General features: G+C 40.5%; 1 protein-coding gene across 1 annotated transcript in view; it reads right to left on the reverse strand.

Moving 5' to 3' along the window:
* Positions 1 to 23403, reverse strand: part of UGGT1 (UDP-glucose glycoprotein glucosyltransferase 1) — a gene marked incomplete at its 3' end in the record, with an annotated part of 115767 nt that overhangs the window by 49996 nt on the left and 42368 nt on the right. Inside the window, exons 12-17 of the mRNA XM_080689406.1 lie at positions 22435 to 22585; positions 19917 to 20036; positions 17753 to 17838; positions 10967 to 11102; positions 6311 to 6442; positions 2031 to 2195 (exon numbers count right to left, since the gene is read on the reverse strand). Coding sequence (XP_080545532.1) covers positions 2031 to 2195; positions 6311 to 6442; positions 10967 to 11102; positions 17753 to 17838; positions 19917 to 20036; positions 22435 to 22585 — 790 coding nt within the window. The remainder of the gene's footprint in view (positions 1 to 2030; positions 2196 to 6310; positions 6443 to 10966; positions 11103 to 17752; positions 17839 to 19916; positions 20037 to 22434; positions 22586 to 23403) is intronic.

Consider the following 23403-nt stretch of genomic DNA (forward strand, 5'->3'; position numbering starts at 1 on the left):
CATGACAAAGATTCTATTTAGAAAAGTGACTAATTGCAACAAGAAGAAGCAGCAAATACCACAAGAGCAAACAGCACCCTGGTAGGGTGAAAGCTCTGGTGTTTAGAGGAGTCACATTAAAAATGTCCAGTTATCACCAGGCGTGGTGGCACATGCTTGTAATCCCAGCATTTGGGAGGCAGAGACTGAAGGATTGCAGTTTGCGAAAAGCCTCAGCTACTTAGCGAGGTCCTGCACAACTCAGAGAGACCCTGTTTCAAAAAAAATTTAAAAGACTAAAAATAGGACCAGGAGTGTAGCTCGGAGGTAGAATGCCCTGGATTCATCCCCAGTAATGCAAAAAAAAAAAAAAAAAGTCCACTTATCAATTTTTTATTAGACAAAAAAGAGTAAAGTAATTATATAGTCAGGAAAAGGAGGAGTCATATACTGTTCCTGGCTGAACTTAAAACAAAGAATTTTAATAAGCTATTTTAAATATATGCAAAGAACTAAAAGAAATCAAGTCTACCAAGATAAAAGTTTGAGCTCTCTTCTAGTTAGATAATATAAACAAATAGAAAGAAATTACAAATAAAAAATCTAGAGTTAAAAATATGAAAATATGATGACTAATGGGCTGGGGATGTAGCTCAAGTAGTACAGCACTCATCTAGCATACAAGAGGCCCTGGGTTCGATCCTCAGCACAGCAAGAAAAAATGGTGTATAAAGTTTGTAAAGTGACTGAAATAATCAATAGAGAGTACAATAGCAGATTTTAGTTGACCACAGAAAACTTTAGTGAATAGAAATATAACTCAAGTGAGATTATCCATTCTGAGAAATATAAAGATAGCTATGGTGCATAGAGTATTAATGTAATCATATCTCCAGAAGAAGAGAAAATAGTACGCAGCAAATAATTTGGGTAACTGACTTCCATGGTTCTTGGCAGCGGTGGGTTTACATGCGCGCGTGCACGTGTATGTACAAACCTCTTAATCTGTAAGCCTCTTAATCCAGTGTTAGAAGCATTTTTGTTGTAAGGGGCCCCTCAGATCACATGATAGTTTATTCTACATAGAGATGGATGATGGGCCCTGGTTTGTGCTAACAAGGCAACTCAGACTGGGTGACTCTAAGAAGAACAACCACATGATGATAAGGTTGGTTTCTGTTTTTGAGGGGTTTTTTGGGGTTTTTTTGTTTGTTTGTTTGTTTGCCATACTGGGAATGGGACCCAGAGGCATTCTACCGCTGAGCTACACCCCTGCCCCTATTTTTTATTCTTCATTTTGAAACAGGGTCTCGCTGAGTTTCAAAGGGCCTCACTAAGTAGGTGAGGCTGTCTGCTAACTGCGATCCTCCTGTCTCAGCCTCCCGAATGCTGGGATTACAACTGTGTGCCACCATGATCAACTGCAGATTATATTTATATGAAATGTCTAGAAGAAGCAAAACCTAAGAGACAAAATGTAGGATTCTGGTTGCCAGTGGCGGGGTGTTGGGCAAAATTGGAAGTGATTGCTACTAGTTATGGGGGCTCTTGTGGCAAAGATAATAATGTTCTGAAATTACAAAGATGGTAGCATAACTCTGCGTTCATAAGCAAAGCTACTGCCTTGTATATTTTTAAAAGTTGAGTTTTTATGGTGTGTGAATTATACCAACAACTACACAATATGAGTAATATTTACATATATAGCCAGGAGTGATGATACACACCTATAATCTCAGTACTTGGGAGAATGAGACAGGAGAACTGCAGGTTCAAAGCAAGTCTCAACAACTTAGTGAGGTTCACGACCAGCCTCAGGTACTAAGTGAGGCACTCAACAACTTAGTGAGACCCTGTTTCAAAATTAAAAAATAAAATAGAACTGAAGGAGTAAGGAGCTCAGATGTAGACCGCCCTGGGTTTAACTCCAAGCAACACACATACAATAAAGAAAATAGTGATGCTTTAAATAATTTTATTGTCTACTAAACCAGCTACAAAAACGTAAGCACACTGCTCTCTTTCAAAGCTATCCTTGAAATGCGACTCACCAAGTACACAGCTCTTTGGAAGAAGGTAGTGGTCTCCAGGATTTTGTGCATCGTGATGGTTTCCAACTCATCAGGATCCAGCTGTTCCTTTTCAAGCGGCATCCCATTGAAGAGAACGACAGGCAGTGGGCCGACACCAGTCTGCTCGTAGTAGCTTCTTGCTTCCTAGAACAGGAAAGCACAGAGCAGCACATTTTGGACCCTCGTCACAAAAAGGCAACAAAGCAAATTTTTCTCACAAGGCTGTGTTCTAACAAGAGGGAAAAATAACACCAACCAAAATATATAATGAATAAAGGTATTTTTTTAAAAAAGAGATGAAAAGAGCCAGGCGTGGTAGCATACACTTGTAATCTCAGTACGTGAGAGGTTGAGACAAGAGAATCGCAGTTTACGGCCAGCCTCGGCTACTTAGTGAGACCTTCTGCAACTTAATTAGGCCTTGTTTCAAAATAAAGAATAAAAAAAAGTAGGGCTGAGGATGTAGCTCAGAGGTAGAATACCCATCCCCAGTAACACAAAGGGAAAAAAATACATAAGAAAAGTAATATCATAGTTAGTAGCGTACTGGGTGAATTTGAGATTGAATTATTGAGCTTTTTTGAGGAGAGAAGTAGAATGTGGTACTTAAAAACTGAACCCAGGCCGGATGTGGTGGTGCGTGCTTGTAATCCCAGCATTTGGGAGGCTGAGTCAGGAGAATCGTGGTACGAGGACAGCCTCAGCTACTTAGTGAGGCTCTTTGTAAGTCAGTGAGACCTGTTTCAAAATAAAGAATAAAAAATAGGGCTAGGGATGTAGCTCAGAGGGAGAATGCCCCTGGGTTTCAGCCTCAGTATTGGAAATAAATAAATAAATGATTAAACCCAGGACAGCCTACACCTCCAGCCCTATCATTTTATTATTATTTTTAAAAACAATATCTTGCAAGGCCTGGTGGCACAAGCTTGTAATCCCAGCATTCTAGAGGTGAAAACCAGAGGATCGACGTTCACAGACAGCCTCAACTACTTAGCAAGCCCCTTCACAACTCAGTGAGACCCTGTTTCAAAAAATAAAATACTAAGCCAGGTGTAGTAGTGCACGCTTGTAATCCCAGTGCTTCAGAGACTAAGATAAGAGGACCTCACAGGTTCAAAGCCAGCCTCAGCTACTTAGTGAGGCTCTCAACAACTTAGTGAGACCCTATTTCCAAATAAAGTATAAAATAGGTCTGGGAGTATAGCCCAGAGGTAGAAAAGCCCCTGGGTTAAACCTCCAGTACCGCAAAAAAAAAAAAAAAGTAAAAAAATAGGGCTGGGAGTGTAGCTCAAAAGTAAAATGCCCTTGGGTTCCTGCAGATGCCGAGAGATCTGGTGTCTGCAATCTCGACTAAGCCGGTTTGCGGCAGGTTCCAGCCCCAGTACTGCAAAATAAAACAAAACAAAAAAAGTGTCTCGCTAAATTGTGGAGGGCCTCAATAAGTTGCTCAAGCTAGATTCAAACCTGCAATCTTCCTGTCTCAGCCTTCCATATACTAGAAGTGTACGCCACCAAGCCTTGCTGAAATACTGAGTTTTAATAAAACTACAAAAACTGTGCAAATTAGGAAGCGTGCGTGTGTGTGCTGCATGCAGCCCAGGCTACCACAACTGAATTACATGAACGACACAATGAATCTCTCCAGCCATGAAGTCACTCTGTCTGTGCTGTCTAAAATGGAGTCACCAGCCATGAGTGGCTACCTAGCACTTTAGCTCTGGCTAAGTAACTAACTCTTTCATTTTAATTCATTTCAGTTGATTTCTATGTAAAAAGCCACATGTATGGTAGCTAGAGGCTACCATAGAGAGTACCAGAGCTAACTGGTAGCATAAATTAATACTGCTCTTAGGCAGCATGATCTAAAATGAAATTGCTACACCTAGTTCTTCATAAAGGTTCCAATCACGAATAAGGACATTATACATGTAGAAAACAAAAATAAGGTCTATGGGAAAACAGTGCTAAAAAAAAATGAGTTAAACATTTTCTAAATGTAAAATATGAGAAAATGCCATGGATTCTCTCAAACCTTTGCTATTCCTAAAATTCAATGTAAATAAAAAAGGGAAAAAAAGGAGCCAAGCGTGGTGATGCATGCATACAATCCCAGTACTTGGGAGGCTGAGAGAGGAGGTGCACAGGTTTGCAGCCAGCCTCAGCAACTTAGTGAGGCCCTCCATAACTTAGGAAGATCCTGTTTCAAAATAAAAAATGAAATAGGGCTGTAAGTGTGCCCCAGAAGTAGAATGCCCCTGGATTTAAAGCCAGGTGTGGTGTCACACATTTGTAATCCCAGTACTTAGGAGGCTGATAAAGGAGGATGGCAAATTTGTGGCCAGCCTCAGCTACTTAGTGAGGCCTTCCACAACTTAGCCAGACCCTGTTTCAAAATAAAGAATAAAATATCGGGGTGGGGGCGTAGCTTGGAGTTTGAATACCCCTTGGTTCAATCCCCAGTACCACAAAAAGAAAATGCCCCTGAATTCAATACCCAGTACCAAAAACGAAAAACAGAAAAGGGGCTGAGGTAGCTCAGGGGTAGTACACCTGCCTACTAAGCACAAGGCCCTGGGCTCCACACACAGTACTGAACACAGTACTGTGACTGAACACAGGCTGCCAACAACAGAGCCATTCTCAAGCTACACTGAGACCCTAGCAACAGTGCTCCAAGACACCTCTCACTAGTGAATACACTGGGTGGATTGCCCATCAGCATACTGGGTCTCCACATACAGGGAGCAAACACTGGCAAGCTCATCATCACCAAAATGATGCAACTCTCATCTATTTGTCTCCCTCACAAGGCTGTGTGAACTCCCCAAGAAATTACTCTCTATATATGCAAGTTAAAGCTGGGCATAGTGGTGCATGCTTATAATCCCAGCATTTGGGAGGCCGAGACCAGAGGATCATGGTTCATGGATAGCCTCAGCTACTTAGCGCGACCCTTCGCAAATCAATGAGACCCTATTTCAAAAATGAAAGGACTAAAAAATAGGGCTGGAGGTGTAGTTCAAGGTAGAATCCTCCTGGGTTCCATTATCAGTACCACAAAAAAATAAAAATAAAAATAAAAATAATAATATGCAAGTTAAGCAGGCTTATGGCATATGTCTATAATCCCAATACCCCAGTACTTCAGAGGCTAAGATAGGAGGAAAACAGGCTCGAGGACAGCCTCAGCAACTTAGTAATGTCCATCAGCAATTTAGCAAGACCCCATTTCAAAAATTAAAATTAAAATTAAAATAGGGCTGGGGGAGGCTGAGACAGGAGGATTGCAGGTTCGTGGCCAGCCTCAGCTATGTAGTGGGGCTTTTCGAAATTTACTGAGAACCTGTTTCAAAATAAAGAATGAAAAATAGGGATGGGGGTGTAGCTCATAGGTAAAATGACTCTCACTTCAACCTCCAGTACCAAAATAAATAAATAAAAATGAAAAGGCTGACAGCCAGGCGTGGTGGCACACACTTGTAATCCCAGTGCTTGGGAGGCTGAGACAGGAGGATTGCATAGGTTCAAAACCAGCCTCAGATACTTAGTGAGGCTCTCAGTAACTCTCTGAGACCCTGTTTCCAAATAAATTATAAAGTAGGACTGAGGGTATAGCCCGGAAGTAGAAAGCCCCTAGGTTCCACCCCCAGTACCACAATAGAAAAAAAAAAAAAAAAGAATAAAAAGGCTGTGGGTGTAGCTCAGAAGTAGAATGCCACTGGATTCAACCCTCAGTATCAGAATAACAACAAAAGCCAAGTTAAAAATAAAACTGAAATATGAAATATAAACCACTTTCTAACACTAAATGGTGATCTGGTTTATAAATTTTAAATGCCAGAAAGGCAAGTTGGCAGTGCCTTGGAATCCCAAATACTGAGCAGGCTGAGGCAGGATAATCAGCAGTGTAGGCCAGTTTGGGCAACTAGCAAGTCCCCAGCTTGAACAAAAACAGTCTATGAATTTTAAAATGTTCAATACTGAACACTTTACCACTCACTATTAACACCCCTGTACTTTCAGACAGTACACTATTGCAGTCAAATGAGGAATGACAACTGAGTGTAGTGGCACAAGCCTGTAATCCCAGAACTTCGGAGGCTGAGACAGGAGGATCAGGGGTTTGATTTAATAAGGTCCTCAGCAATCAACAAGACTTCTTTTTAAAATAAAAAAATAAGAAGGGGTGTAGCTAAGATGGAGAATGTCCCAGGGTTCAATCTCTAGCACCAAATAAAGAATAATAAAGAACTTCTTACCTTTCTATTCTGATCATAAGCAGAATCGATCCCCAAAATGCTATTCACTTCTACATAAGGATACTTCTTCTGCAGGACACTGACCACATGTTCAACCAGCACTTTTTCTCCAGATCTCACTTTGTTGTAGATCTTAAAAAAAAAAAAAAAAAAAATAACCAATTATGCTTTTAAATCCAATTTCAAAATGTTCATTATGAAAGATTTCCCATATGTGGAAAAATGACTTCTTTTTAAAAGGTGAGATGGAATATATTAGTAATTTTCCCTTTCCCAAATACATCATTAAGATACTTTCTTAGGCCGGGTGTGGTGGTACACACTTGTAATCCCAGTACTTGGAAGGCTGAGAAAGGAGGATCACAGGTTCATGGCCAGCCTCAGCAACTTAGCAAGACCCTGTTTGAAAATAAAGAATGAAAAATAGGACTGGGGATGTAGCTCAGAGGTAGAATGCCCCTGAGTTCAATTCCCAATAACACAAAAATAAAGAAACAATAAAAAATAAAATAGAGCTGGGGGTGTAGATCAGAAGTAAAATGCCCCTGGGTTCAATCCTCAGTACAAGACACAAACTAAAAATTATCTTAAGTTAGAAATCAGACATTCTTAAGGTGCCCCCCAAATTAAAATGACCCCATCAGTTCATAATCACATTGTTCCAAATACAAAAAAAATCTTTAATAAAAACCTGAATATAGCCGTGCGTGGTGGCACACGCTTGTAATCCCTGCACTTGGGAGGCTGAGACAGGAGGATCGTGCTGGTTCGGAGCCAGCCTCGCTGGCTTAAGAGACCCTGTTTCCACATAAAGTTAAAAAATAGGTCTGGGAGTGTAGCCCGTGGGAGTGTAGCCCGGAGGTAGAAGGGCTTCCAGGAACCCCAGTACCACCAAAAAAAAAAAAAAAAAAAAACCTGAATATTTATAAATAATCACTGAATAAGTACATATCCATGATGTTTAGGGTTTTGAAAAAAGCTCGAAATGATATATAGTAAAATCACTGTTTTATCCGGTAAACAATCCCAGGTCCTAGGAGGCTAAGACAGGACGACTGCTGGTTGAAGCTAGCTTCAGCTACTTAGTGAGGACCTCCGCAACTTAGTGAGGCCCTGTTTCAAAATAAAAAATAGAGACGGGCATGGTGGCGCACGCTTGTAATCCCAGCATTTGGGAGGCTAAGATCTGAGGATCGCGGTTCATGCACAGCCTCAGCTACTTAGTGAGGCCCTTCACAACTCAGTGAGACCCTGTTTCAAAAATAAAGAATAAAAAATTGGGCAGAGGGTGTAGCTCGGAGGTCAAATGCCTCTGGGTTCTATCCCCAGACCCACAAAAATATAAATAAATAAAAATAATAATAAATAATAAATAATAGGAGTAAGGATGTAGCTTGGAAGCAGAATGCCTCTGGGATCAATCCTCAATATCAAAAATAAATAAATAAATAAAATCACTGTTTCTAAAAACCAGATGAACAACAAATAACAAAATTGCATAAGTGTACACTTCAACATGTAGATGGTAGATGTAAGTAATGTGGCCCTTTATGATGCCCACCTGTAAGGAGTATCAGGGAAGGGAGATGGGTAAGACAGAAATTTTAAACCAGTAACTATTATTTGAATTTTTTAGAATGCACATGTATTAATTTTGCAACAAAAATTAAATAAGTGAGATTTATATTATACTTTCCTTCATATGTATATAAGAAATATACATATGAAAAATATGTATTTGTATGATAAAAATAAATATATGATAGAATATTTATATTCTATAAATATACGATAGAAAAAAACTGTAAGAAGAAGACCTATTCTGACTGGGCTCTTTTTCTACTTTATTCTCCTTACCCCTATTGCTAACTACTTCCCCATCGTTCCTCATAGAGATCACAGCAATAGCTCATCAGTGGTAACCCAGGCATTCCCTCTACCCATTGTCAGATCCATCTCCACATGCAGAATGATATACACCACAGCTGCCTTAGCTCTCACAAGCACTTGTTGGCAACACACTAACACCCAAGGCAATTGCCTTGTCTGATTTGCAGTCTGTTAAAATGACATCCCCTTTTCCTTGAAACTCAGCAGAAACAACTTCTCACTCCACAAAAATGCCCCCAAATGGGAAGGCCCATTGTGTGACATCATCTAATTGGACCTGTCCCCTCTGAGGCTAATGGGCTTGGAGGCCGAGGGTGAGGTCTAATTATTCTCTGCACTCCCCATGGCTAGTATCACACCTGGTATACAGCAGCCTCCAATAAACAACTACCAAATAAATAATTGAACATTCTGCTTGAGGCAGGGAGGCGGGGGTGTATACCTGTAATTCCAGCTACTCATGAGGCTAAGACATGAGGATCACAAGTTAGAGACCAAAATGGGCAGCTTAGCAAAACCCTGTCTCAAAATAAAATATAAAAGGGGATGGGATGTAGCTCAGTGGTAGCAAACTCCTGGGTTCAATCCCCAGTATACACACATGTATACTACAAAAAAAAGAGAGAGAAAAGCAAACAAAGTCAACTTTCTAACAACAAAAATGCCCCAAATGAGTCTCTAAGCAATAAATAAAAATAGTAAACTTCACATTAATATTGTGTTTATAGGCAAAAGTGTTGGAATCAAATGCTTTAAACATATTTTTTACAGCTACCATGAAACGAGGCATGGTGGCACACACTTGTAATCCCAGTATTTGGAAGGCTGAGACGGGAGGATTGTGGTTTGTGGCCAGCTTCAGCTACTACTTAGTGAAGCCCTTTGCAACTCAGTGAGAGCCTGTTTCAAAATAAAGAATAAAAAATCAGGATGGGGTGTATCTTGGAGGTAGAATGTTCCTGGGTTCCATCCTCAGTACCGCAAAAAATAAAAATCAAATAAAGCTACCATGAATCTGAAAACAGATTCATGTAAAAAAGAACTAATACTTACAAAGTTGCTTATGTTTAAAAACACAAAGAAGACCGGGCATGGTGGCGCACACTTGTAATCCCCACACTTGGGAGGCGAAGGCAGGAGGATCGCGCAGGTTCGAAGTCAGCCTCGCTGGCTTAAGAGACTGTTTCCTGCCAGGCGGGGTGGTGCATGCTTGTAATCACAGCATTCGGGAGGCTGAGACTGGAGGATCATGGTTTGTGGACAGCCTCAGCTACTTAGTGAGGCCCTCTGCAACTCAGTGAGACCCGGTTACAAAATAAAGAATAAAAAACAGGGCAGGGGGTATAGCTCAGAGGTCGAATGCCCCTGGGTTCCATCTCTAGACCTGCAAAAATAAAAAAAAGTTAGGTCTGGGAGTGTAGCCTGGAGGTAGACGGGTTCCATCCCCAGTACCACTAAAAAATAAAAATAAAAATAAAAAAATAAAAATAAAAATACAAAGAAGCCGGGTGTGGTGGCAAGTGCTTGTAATCCCAGCATTCAGGAGGTGTAAACCAGAGGATCTCAGTTCACGGACAGCCTCAGCTACTAAACAAAGCCCTTCGCAACTCAGTGAGGCCCTGTTTCAAAAAATAATAAAAAATAGGGCTGGGGGTGTAGCTCAGAGGTACAATGCCCCTGGATTCTACCCCCATTACTATGCAAAAAAAGAAAAAAAAGAAAAGCCAGACATGGTGGTGCATGCTTATAATTCCAGTACTTGGGAGACTGAGATAGGAAGGTCACAGGTTCCAAGCCAGCCTTAGCAACTTAGTGAGACCCTGTTCCAAAATAAAAGAATAAAATTGGGCTGGGGGTGTAGCTTGGAGGTAGAATATCCCTAGGTTCAATCCCAAGTACCACATAACACATACACGTACACATACACACACACACACACACACACACACAGAAAAAAACAAGGATAATTCTGTTTGAACTTAAACAAGTAAATGCCATAAGTATATGCACAAATCAGGGTACCTCAGATTTTTTAGTAAAAATGGAGAAGTCAAGATTTTTACTCAGTGAGAGTTCTATGACTTGAATAGGAAAGCAAATTGTAATAAAAAACATAGATAGTTTTGTTCTTTGTTATTTTTGTTGTTTTTGTTTTCTTTTCAGAAATAGGAATCAAAGCCAGGGCCTTGCAATGCTTGTCAAGCCACATTCCCAGCTCACATAGTTTTATGAGGACAGGAGGGCACACATTTTTTAAAATAATTAGAGATTATCATATTTGACAAAAGGTATAAAATTATTTTAACAAATCACCAAAGAACGTAAGACTAAAATGCACTGGTAGAGATCCTAAGAATCTTAGCTGATAATCATCGGACACTTGTAATCCCAGCATTTGGGAGGCTGAGACAGGAGGACTGTGGTTCAAGGACAGCCTCAGCTACTTAGTGAGGCTGCAACTCAGTGGGACCCTATTTCAAAATAAAGAATAAAAAATAGAGCTGGGGGTGTAGTTCGGTGGTAGAATGCCCCTGGGTTCCATCCTCAGTACCACACACACACACAAAAAAAGGAATCTTAGCTGAAATTTCAGCCATCTATTTTTAACATTAGCAAATCAATAAACTAAAGGTGACTCCTAAATTATAAAGCACATACGAGCATATGTAAATAATTTTCTTTTTACAGAAATACAAAATCCTCTTACCACATAGTGTGTCTTAGAGCATGATAAATTAAAATTTGCTACTTTGAACAAAAACTTACCATTGTCAGAGTCTGAAAGGCATGATAATCATCCACTTCATGGGCAACATAATTGTATGCTCTAAGAACAGCTACTCCGGCATCTTGCAACCCATCAACATCTTCAGAGTCATTAACCACAAAGATAAAGCCAATTCTGGAGGGGGAGAAGGGAGAAAAAGAAACATCTCAAAGAAGGCAGCACCTTGAAGGGAATGGCACCTGTGCTCCCCTCAGACACAACTGACAGAGGAACACAACACCTAAGTGCACAGCACCTTCCTGCCCCTGTAACTTTCCAGGCAGATATAAATACACATTACTCACACAGGGCCAGAGTGGGCTCTCAAGATGGCTTAGAGCAACCTACTTCCATGTCATAAAAGCTCTCCTTTACTGACACGAAGAGTCTTACCATAGTTTTAGATGGAAGCATTGTTGTACTTTTAAACAAAAATTGAGGGAAGCCAGGGGTGGTACATGCCTATAATCTCAATTCGTGGCAGGCAGAGACAGGAGGAATGCAGGTTCAATTACAGCCTCAGAAACCTAGCAAGACCCTGTTTCAAAAACAAAAAATAAAAAATGACTGTAAATATAACTTAGAAGGTAAAAGGTCCCTGCGTTCAATCCCTGTACTAAAAATGTGTGTGTGTTGGGGGGGGGGGCTCATATTGTAAAAATGAACAGGAAGTCAGTGTGGTGGCGCACGCTTATAATGCCAGCGCTTGGGAGGCTGAGACAGGAGGATCACACAGGTTCAAAGCCAGCCTCACCGACTTAGTGAGGCTCTCAGCAACTTAGTGAGACCCTGTTTCTAAATAAAGTATAAAATAGGTCTGGGAGTATAGCCCAGAGGTAAAAAGCCCCTGGGTTCCACCCCCAGTACCACCAAAAAAAACCAAAGAACCAAAAAAAAAAAAAAAAAAAACAGGAAAGGGGGGATTTTGTGATTAAAACTCAATAGAAAAGGAGGGAATCTTGAGATTTAACACAAACAATGAAAGTTATAAGTAAACAGAAAGCTGAATAAATAACACTTATAATTGCTCTATAGCAAAAAGCTACAACCAAAGCTAAAGTCAATCGAACATTAAAGTTTAAAATAAAAGGATAATTGGGCACAGTGGCCCACACCTATAATCCTACTTCTTGGGAAGCTGAGACAGGAGGATAGTAAGTTTGAGCCCAGTCTCAGCAACATACAAACCCTGTTTCAAAAGTAAAAATGGAAAAGGCCAGGGATTTAGCTTAGAAGTAGAATGCCCTTGGGTTCAATCCCAGTAAAAATAAATAGATAAATAATAAAGTAAAGGGTTAAAACACAGAGAGCTGCCATCACACATCTGTGGATGGGTTGGCAAAAAAAAAAAAAAAAAAAAAAAAAAACTGTGAACAGCATGGAGCCCCCAGCCCCAGCTTCCATATTAAAGCAAAAACAATTTGATGGAGGAAGGAATCTTTTCAACAAACAGTGGTACAACTGATATCCTCATGTAAAAGAATGAATCAATCCTTACACTGTCCACAAAAATTAAAAGATCTAAATACAAAATACAAAACTAAAGAACACCTAGAACATTTTGGTGAACTTAAGTTGGGCAAAAACATGAAAGATAATGCCTAAATTAGACTTCTTGAAAATTTCTCTGCAAAATGCACTGTTAAAAGAAGCAAAGGAAAAGCTGCAGACTGTCAAAAAAATCTTTGCAACATGCCCATCTGATAAAGGACTGGTATTCAAAATATAAACACAATTCTTAAAACAGCATATAGAAAACAAACCAATGTTAAAATAAATGGGCAAAAGACCTAACCACATACTGCATCAAATAAGACATACCGGTGTTTAAAAAAAGCATGAGAAGAAATTGAACATCCTCTGTTCGTTATAGAAAAACAAATTAGACCAATGTCATCTCTATTAAAATAACCACACACCAAAACACCAGCAACACCAAATGCTGGTGATGACATGGAACAGGTACATTCATTCTTGCTAGTGGAAATGTGGAAGTGTAGCCACTTTCCAAGATAGCTAAACGGTTTATTACAAAACTCAGCATACGCTTATCAAAAAATCTAGCTATCTTGCTACTTGGTACTTATCCAACATTGTTGGAAACTATCTGCACACAAAAACTAGCACAAAAAATACTTATAGAAGCTTTATTCATAATTGCCCAAAATTAGCCAAGTGTGGTAAGAAACACCTGTAATCCCAGGATTTGAGAGGCTGACACAGGAGAATTATTTAAAAAAATAATATGGGGCGGGCTGGGCGTGGTGGCGCACGCTTGTAATCCCCGCGCTTGGGAGGCTGAGACAGGAGGATCGCACAGGTTCAAAGCCAGCCTCAGCTACTTAGTGAGGCTCTCAGCAACTTAGTGAGACCCTGTTTCCAAATAAAATATAAAATAGGTCTGGGAGTATATCCCAGAGGTGGAAAGCCTCTGGGTTCCACTCCCAGGACCACCAAAAAATAAAAATAAAAAAAATAATATGGGGCTGAAGTGTAGCTCAGAGATAAGATGCTCCTAGATTCAACCCACATAATAAAAATAAATAAATAAATAAAACCGCCCAAATTTGGAAGCAATCATGTCCTTAAACAGATGAAAGGATAAACTGGTATAGCCATACTAGAATATTATTCAATGACTAAAAGAAATGAGGTATCAGACAGGCATGATGGCACAAGCCTATAATCCCACTTGGGAAGCTTAGACAGGAGGATCGCAGGTCAGCCTCGGCAATTTACTGAGACCATGTTTCAAAATAAAAACATAAAACAAGATTGGCAGTGTAATTAAGATGTATAGAATGCCCCTGGATTCAATCTCCAGTACTATAAAAAGAAAACGAAAAAAAGAAATTAGGTATCATAAGAACTTTAAATGCACATTGCTAAGAGAAAGAAGCACAACTGAAAAGCCCACATAACTCTATAATTACAAGGAAAAGGCAAAATTGTGAACTAGTAAGAGGATCAGTAGTTGTCAAGGGTCAGAGGGTAATGGAGGGAGGATAAAAAGGTGAAGCACAGGTTTTTTAGGGCAGTGAATCTATATGATTTTGCACTGTGGAATACCTGACATTATAGATCTGTCATCTGGCAAAACCAACATAATGTGCAACACAATGAATCCTAATGTAAATCATGTAGTTTAATTAGCGCCAGGCGTGGTGGCGCACGCTTGTAATCCCCACACTAGGGAGGTGGAGACAGGAGGATAGCGCAGGTTCGAAGCCAGTGCGCTGGCTTAAGAGACCCTGTTTCCAAATAAAAATATAAAAAATAAGCCGGGCGTGGTGGCGCACACTTGTAATCCCAGCGCTTGGGAGGCAGAGACAGGAGGATCATACAAGTTCGAAGCCAGCCTTGCGTGCTGGCTTAGGAGACCCTGTTTCCAAATAAAAATGTAAAAATAGGTCTGGGAGTGTAACCCAGAGGTAGAAGGGCTTCCAGGAACCCCAGTACCACTAAAAAAAAAAAAAAAAAAAAAAAAAAAAAAAACATAAAATATAGGTCTGGGAGTGTAGGCCAGAGGTAGAAGGGTTTCCAGGAACCCCAGTTAAGACCAAAAGTAAATAAATAAATAAATAAATAAATAAATAAATAAATAAATAAGTATATTAATTAATATTAGGTAGTTAATCAATATAACTCTAAAAAGTAGTCTATTGATTTGAGAATGTGGGGTAATAGCTTAAAAGTAGAAGAAAACCTACACATATACGTCAAACATCAAACTTTTATTTTTTTGGGAGGGATGTGGTACTGAAGATAGAACCCAAGCACCCTTCTACCTCCGAGCTACCCCCCCACCCCATATTCTTTATTTTTTCTTATTTGTAAAAAGGGTCTTGCTAAGTTGCTGACAGTCTAAATTGCTGAGGGTGGCTTCACACCTGCAATCCTCCTGTCTCAGCCTCCCTAGTACTAGAATTACAAGCATGTGCTACCACACCCAGCCTCAAACTGTTACTACTGGTTAGCTCTGGTGAGATTTTATATATGTGTATACACACACACACGTAGGTGAAAGTAAAAAGATTTGTTTTTTGGTAAAAATTATCTTCGCTTTTTTTTTTTTTTTTTTTTTTTTTTTGGTGGTACTGGGGTTACTGGAAGCCCTTCTACCTCCAGGCTACACTCCCAGACCTATTTTATACTTTTTTTATTTTTGGAAACAGGGTCTCCTAAGCCAGCGCGGCTGGTTTCAAACCTGCAGGATCCTCATGTCTCCGCCTCCCAAGCAAGGGGATTACAAGAGTGCCACCACGCCCAGCTATCTTTGCTTTTTAAAATCCTACTCTGACAGAAATCATGAATAGAAACACAGCCTAGCCAGGCGTGGTAGCAAACGCCTGTAGCTCAGCAACACAGCGAGACCCTGTTTCAAAAGGAAGCAGGGGGAAGCTGGGGTGGAACTTGGAGGTAGAACACCCAGTATCACAAAAAGAAAAAGAAAAACAGCCTAACTATTGTTATATAATCACACATGTGCTCATACCTAAATAGATCATTATTATCTTCTTACACAGCAATTTCTTCTAGTAAGAGCATGTTTTTCTGTTAGCTTGGCCAGAAACTTCAAGCTTCTATGTCTCCTGGACCTCCTCTCCAGGAAGAAGCAGAGAGTCCCTTAGACTGGAGCCTCCTTTTCATGTCCCCTGCCAAAACCTTGGTGCAGGACCACATTCACCCACACTAAGAGCAAAAGCAAGGCCCATGTACCCAGTCTCCCCACTGACTGTTCACAACATACCTTCTCTGTTGCTCTGGAGTTGAGAGGGCTTCTTCTAACCTACTTTTGTGATCTGAAGACTTCACTCTTCCTGTACCTCCGTACAATTTAATAAATATTAGTGTCCACTGTCTACCATGAGCTCACTTCTGTATTCTTTATTTTTGTGGTACTGGGGATTGAAACCAGGAGCATTCTATCTCTGAACTACTCCCCACCCCAACGCACACACACACATGCACAGACTTATTTTACTTTATTTTGGTACTAGTGATGGAAACCAGGGGAATTCTACTTCCAAACCACATCCCTAGCCTGGGTCCTATATTTTAAATTTTGAAACAGTCTCAACTAAGTCGCTGAGAGCCTCGATATGTTGCTGAGGCTCTCTTTGAACCTGCAATAGTCCTGTCTCAGCCTCTCAAATACTGAGATCACAAGCAGGCATCACCATGCCAGGCTCACATTTTTGTTTGTTTGGTTTTTTTTGTTTGTTTTGTTTGGTTTTTTTTGGTGGTACTGGGATTCCTGGAAGCCCTTCTACCTCCGGGCTAAACTCCCAGACCTATTTTATACTTTTTGATATTTGGAAATGGGGTCTCTTAAGCCAGCAAGGCTGGCTTCGAACCTGCACAATCCTCCTGTCCCCGCCTCCCAAGCGCAGGGATTACAAGCGTGCGACACCACGCCCGGCCAGGCTCACTTTTATATTCTTAGATTACTCTTTTAATCAAAATATAGCTCTGGTGTAATCCGGTAATTTATTTCTCCATCTCAAAAGGAAGTAATCATGGTTTATAAGAAAAATTTCATTAACTGAAAATCTGTTTATCTAGCAATCAAAATCCTCTCTTTTCTTCAAAACTTCTCAGAAACTCAACTTCTCCATGAAAGCTCTATGCTTCCCAAATATCTCAGACTGTGTTTTTTGTTTCCCTGAATTCTAAAGCACAGATAGCAGGTAGGACATAACTAGCATTTGATCAACTATCTTCTTAAAGTGTTTGAAAGTATGCAGAAGATTCCCTCTATGAAAGTAGAAAAGGTTCACAGCATTCAGCTCTGTGCTGGGCATGGAACATGCAGTAGTATTAGTTGCCTAAAGATCATTTCCTTAATTTCTTGGATCCTATGGATACAAATTTCACCAACATATAAAATGACCAGAATCATTCCAGAATGTAAGTGAAAAATATGTTAACATTTCTGTTGTTGTTGTTGTTGTTGTACTGGGGATGGAACTCAGGGGTATTCTATGTCCAAGCTACAATCCCCAGCCCTATTTTTTTTTATTCTTCATTTTGTAACAGGGTTTCACTAGCTTGCAGAGGGCATCACTAAGTAGCTGAGGCCGGCTGCAAACCCGTGATCCTCCTGTCTCAGCCTCCCAAGTACTGGGATTACAAGCGTGTGTCACCACGCCTGGCTTATATTTTAACATTTCTTTTCTTTTTTTATGGTTCTGCGGATAGAACCCAGGGGCATTCTACATCCAAGCTACAACCCCCCCCCCCACACGCACGCATGATTTTTTTATTCTTTATTTTTAAATAGGATCTCATTAAGTTGCAAAGGGCCTCACTAAGTGTCTGAGGCTGTGCCACCACACCCAGCTATATTTTAACATTTCTATGTTAAGTCTTTAAACACTGTTCTTAAAAGGAACAGTAGAAACCTGGCCACTTAAGTGTCTTATTGGTAAGTTCGGCAACACAACTGAAACAAACGTTGTCTGTCTTACATCTTGGCAAAAGTGGAGCCACCTTGATGCTACAGGCACTCACCTGAACTCCTCCCACAGGTGGAGCAAGCCGAGACCACCAATGATCTACACAGGCTGTCTATTCATGATTCAATGGTGGTGAGCTTCTAGCCACCCACAATCAAATCCTCAGTCCCAAAAGTCACTAGCTTCATACCAAGCAGAAGATAAAACTGCCATTAACAATCCCACTATTAATTATTCTATAAATTCAGTGGCACCACACTTGCATATCACAATGATGAACAAAACCTCAGCTAACTTAGATATATCATCAAATCAATACCATGTTACCTTAGTGGTATATGATTACTGAGGAACATTTCAGCTGTGTTAATCAACTCTGCTGTGGCTTCATGTGCAGGATCAACTATGAAAACCTGTGGGGCAGAGGGGAAGAACCCACGAAATGACAGTTATTCAAACATCCGTGGGCAAAGAGAAATGCCATCCATCGACTTACATGAAAGCTTGAGCCACGTAAAAGAGTTGTCTCCATTTCTGTTCAAAGACTATAGGGATAGAGTACAAGGTGATTTTTCTCAGGGACTTCCACTGCCAACATGGGAGCAGTTCTCCAGATGACCGATACCTACCCTTTTACCATACCACATAAAAACTCTCCTCTTAGAAAATGGACACTGCTTTTTGTATGTTTATTTCTAATGATCTCTTTTTTACTTTTTTCTTTTCTGAGATGGGAGTCTCGTCATATTGCCCAGACTGTTCTCAAGCGATCTTCCTGCCCAATCCTCTTGAATAGCCAGGACTACAGGCACGTACTACCATACCCAGCTTAGGATCTATGAATTAAGAATTTGATCAGAAGCCAAGTCTTAAAGCCGGGCATGATGACGCACACTTGTAATCCCAGTACTTGGGAGGCTGAGACAGTAGAATTGCAGGTTCAAGGACAGCCTCAGCAAGTAGTAAGAATTTCATCAATCAAGTGAGACTCTGTTTCAAAAACAAATATAAAGTAGGGCTGGGGGGTGTTGCTCAGAGGTAGAATGCATCTGGGCTCAATCCTCAATACAATAAGAAAAAAAAAAAGAAATTAAGCCTTAGAACACAATAGTAGTTTTTACATATTAAGCACATATTATCAGCTAAGAGATATATTGTTTCTCTTTGTGTATATGTGTGTTGGGGGGAGGGGTACCAGGGATTGAACCCAGGGGCATTCTACCTCTGAGCTACATCACCAGACCTATATTACTTTCTATATTGAAAAAGGGTCTCACTAAGTTACTGAGGCTGGCACTGAACCTGCAATCCATAGGCATGTGCCACCATGCCTAGCAATTATTCTCTCATTTAATAAAGTTCTCCAGTAAGAAAGACTGAACCTCTGGAAGGAAGAAGGTAATTTGAAAAGTACAGTGGGCAGTTTCTCCTGCATGCCAAAAGTGACGCTAACCTGCCCTATCTGTTCTGTGAGCATGTGAGGGAAGAGAAAGAAATGAGAGGGAAAACAAGGCCTAGCCTAGAACCCTCTCTCTCAAACTCCCCAAAGCAGTCAAATGGACCTATTTAAAGGATTAAATTGAACTGCTACATTTCAAAGATTAAAACTAAAGAAAAACAGTCAGGCATGGCAGTACACACCTGTAATCCTGGCTACTTGGGAGACTAAAGCAGGGGGATCCCTAGTGTGAGGCCAGCCTCCGTAGGTTAGTGAGACTGTCTCAAAATGAGTCAGATGTGGTGGAACACACCTGTAATCCTAGTTCTTGAGAGACTGAAACAGGAGGATCACAGGTTCAAGTCCAGCCTCAAAAAGAAAGCAAGATTCTCAGCAACCTAGCAGGCTCTGTTTCAAAACAAAAAATAAAAAGTGCCAAGGGTATAGCCTAAAGGTAGAATGCCTCTGGGTTCAATCCTTAGTACAGCAAAATAAATAAAATAAAACACATAAGAGGGCTGGAGAGGTAGCAAGTAGCAGAGCACTTCCAACATACAGAAGGCCCCAGGTAGCATCCCAAGACACACACACACACACACACACACACACACACACACACACACACACTTGAGAAAAACAGTAGCAATATGAACCTAGGTAAAATGAAAAATTATCTTAAAACTACTCTAAAAACAGATTTAACAAACCAAAAAGAGACTGGGAGAGAGGCTACAGGTTCAATCCCCAGCACTGCAAAGCCAAACAAACTAACAAAAAAACCTAGCATGACAAAATGTAACCTTTGTGTTGGAGAAAGGAGCATTTCCTCATACACTAAGGCAGCTGAGGTGCTGCTGTAACCGCTCACAGCCCTAAAAAACATCAAGACCCTCCAAAAGTCTTCCTGTCTACACAAGGGAACACATCAGGTGATGGCAGGGGCCAGGGAGAAGCATCTAGTAAAGGAGAAAAAGAGCACTTTACGTATGTCCCAAAAGGAAGGGGAACGGAAAGACAGTTCATGGTCAGACAATAAGGAGAAGTTTTATTTACCATATTATGCAAGTTTCTCCTGATCTGTCGGATAACACCAGGAAAGGTGGGACGAAGCAACTCCTGTAGACTAGAAGGCCACGAATTGTATCTGCTGTCAGTCTCCAGGTTGTTGACCCACTAAAAAAGTAACACAAGACGGTACACACATCAGTCACTAGTTACTAAAAACTGTAGTGATAACACTGAGACTTCAACTTATTTTAAGAATAATCACATGAGACAAGACCATTTTCAAAGATATGGGATGGAGAAGAGAAACGAGTGACAAAGAGATAAGCCACAAGTATTTCAACCAACAAAACCAATAAAGGACAATTGTCAAAATCAGCAGAAAGAAAAGACTAGCGGTTCAGAGAAAGTATATGGCTGCAGTTGTAATCTGAGAAATGTAAACCAAGACCACAATGAAATTTCACTAAATTAAATACAACAAAAAAAAAATGTGAGAGTTTATCAGTATCCAAGAATAGGCAAAAACATACAGAAACAGGAACTCTAACCCAATGCACGTGTCTGGATATTCACTTTAGAGAAACAAGACTACTAAAGAAGACTTGATTTGTACCCTAACCCATGCATCCCACTCGTATGCACCCCCAGATCCAAGGATATATCCCAAATAAATCCTCACTGTGTGCCAGGCAAGGTACACAAGAGTAAACAACAAGAAGCAACTTAATGCCCATAGAGAGCAACAGATCAACAAACAGTAGGTACTCATCCTTTTTATTTTGCGGGTCTGGGGATGGAACCCAGGGGTATTCGACCTCCAAGTTACACCCTCTGCCCTATTTTTTTATTCTTTATTTTGAAACAGGCTCTCACTGAGTTGCAGAAGGCCTCACTAAGTAGCTGAGGCTGTCCGCGAACCGCGATCCTCCTGTCTCAGCCTCCCAAATACTGAGATTACAAGCGTGCACTACCACATCCAGCTCTCATCATTTTTCTTTTTTTTAAAGGGCAGGAACTAGGGAACTGAGGGTATGATTTCTTGCTCATAGATGCATAGTGCTGTTATGAAAGGATACAAAAGCAACTGCTAAATGCAGCCTCTGGGGAAGAAACGAGACTTTTCACTATGTATCCTGTGTATCTGTAAGCTATAAAAGTATAATTCCCTTTTTCTTATTGTGTGTGCATGCATGCATGCATGTGTGTCTGTCTGTCTGTCTGTCTGTCTCTCCCTCTCTTCCTCTCTCACTGAGAACTAAACTAAGGGGCATTCTACCTCGTAGTTATATCCCTACCCCTCTTTTTTTTTTTTTTTCCTGGTACTAGGGATGGAATCCAGGATCATTCTACCTCCAAGCTACACCCCCAGCCCTATTTTTTATTCTTTATTTTGAAACAGGGTCTTCCTGAGTTGCAAAGGGCCTCACTAAGTACCTGAGGCTATCTACAAACTGTGATCCTCCTGTTTTGGCCTCGCAAATGCTGGGATTACAAGGGTGCACCACCACACCTGGCTCCCAGACCTATTTTTTTTTTTTGGTGGTGGTACTGGGGTTCCTGGAAGCCCTTCTACCTCCGGGCTACACTCCCAGACTTATTTTTACATTTTTTATTTGGAAACAGGGTCTCCTAAGCCAGCGTGCACGGCTGGCTTCGAACCTGTGCGATCCTCCTGTCTCTGCCTCCCAAGCGCGGGGATTAAAAGCGTGCGCCACCACGCCCGGCTAGTAAAAACATTTTTAACAGAAAAACAAATGACATTAACAGTATTCATCAAAATATATGTTATATCAAGCTGGGCATGGTGGTGCACACTTGTAATCCCAGCATTTGGGAGGCTGAGACAGGAGGATTGTGGTTCACAGACAGCCTCAGGTACTTTGCAACTCAGTGAGACCCTATTTCAAAATAAAGAATAAAATTAGGGCTAGAGGTATAGTTCAAAGGCGGAATGTCCCTGGGTTCCATCCCCAGTACCACACACAAACACAAAAAAAGTGTATATATCACCAAATGAGAACTCAAGTAATGATCATTCTACATTATTTCTGCTTCAATAAAATTCTTGCCTAAGGTGAACTAGCCACATTAGGTCTATTCCAATTTTTTTATCAAGACTAGCCACACTGGCACTATATACCACATTATCTTTTAGAGGCTCAGGAATTTTTTAGCTACCGATAATTAATGTCCTATTAAAGGTTATTAACTAAACATTCATATTTTTGGTAGTTTAAATCACACATATATGTTGTCACAAAATCACATGAGACCTGTACACAACTGGGAAAACTCAAACTAAACCCTTTCTCCTGGAAGATACTCAGCCGACCCCTAGGAGTACATTTCCATGGGAAAGCACATTCAACCAGCAGCCACAATAAGTCAATTTTTGAAGCATTTAAAAGCCTACCTTATTACATATAAGAATCTGATGTAAATCCTTGAAGGCAGCCAAGAGATAGCAGAAATAACTTGTCTCTCATAAAAAAAAAAAAAATTAGAAAGCTACAATGAGGATGCCTGGCCAGAATGCCCCTTGGCAACCCAAAAGAATACTCACTGAAATAGCAGGACTCCGGATGTCTACAGCATAGTCAGCCTCAGAAGGCTGGATGTTCAGCTTCAAAATATTATGCAGAGAGAGACCTTCAATTCCCAGTCTATGCAGACCCTCCATTACCCGGGCTTCATTCCTTAATACATCAAACAGACTGGAGAAAGAAACAATGAGTACTTAGAGAAAATAACCTTTTAAAAAACCTTCACCATGAAGAAAATCTGTCAGTTCAAACTTAATGCCAAATCAGGCTAGTTGAGGAACTAAAAAAGTGTTTCTTCCTGTGGAAATATGCAGGACAGATGGGCAGGATGTGCTTCTTGCTTCCATTTATTTATACTTCTCAGTGTATATGCAGATTATCTCTAAGTATAAATACAATTTGAGAATGAAATATTCCCACATCTACACTTTACACGGCATGGTTTTTTGTTTGTATCTGTTTGCTTGTTCCTTTTTGTGGTACTAGGGATTAAACCCAAGGCAGTCTACTTTTGCGCTGTACCCCTAGGCTGATTTTTTTCTTTTTTCTTTCTTTTTCTTTTATTGCAGAAAAAAAAAAAAAAAGAATGGAACGTAGGGGATGGAACCCAGGGGCATTCTACCTCTGAGCTACACCCCCAGCCCTATTTTTTATTTTTTATTTGAAAACAGGGCCTGAGTTGCAAAGGGCCTCACTAGGTAGTAGCTGAGGCTGTCTACAAACTGCAATCCTCCTGTCTCAGTCTCCCAAATAGTGGGATTATAGGCATGCACTACCATGCCCAGTTCACACTATATGTTTTTTATTTATTTATTTATTTTTCAGTACTAGGGATGGATCCCAGGGGGGATTCTACCTCCGAGCTACACCCCAAACCCTATTTTTTATTCTTTATTTTGAAATGGATCTCCCTGAGTTATAAAGGGCCTCATTAAGGAGTACCTGACGCTGCCCATGAACTGCGATCCTCCTGTCTCAGCCTCCTAAAT

This window comes from Muscardinus avellanarius, assembly GCF_963383645.1.
Source record: "Muscardinus avellanarius genome assembly, chromosome: 2".
NCBI classification, from domain to species: domain Eukaryota; kingdom Metazoa; phylum Chordata; class Mammalia; order Rodentia; family Gliridae; genus Muscardinus; species Muscardinus avellanarius.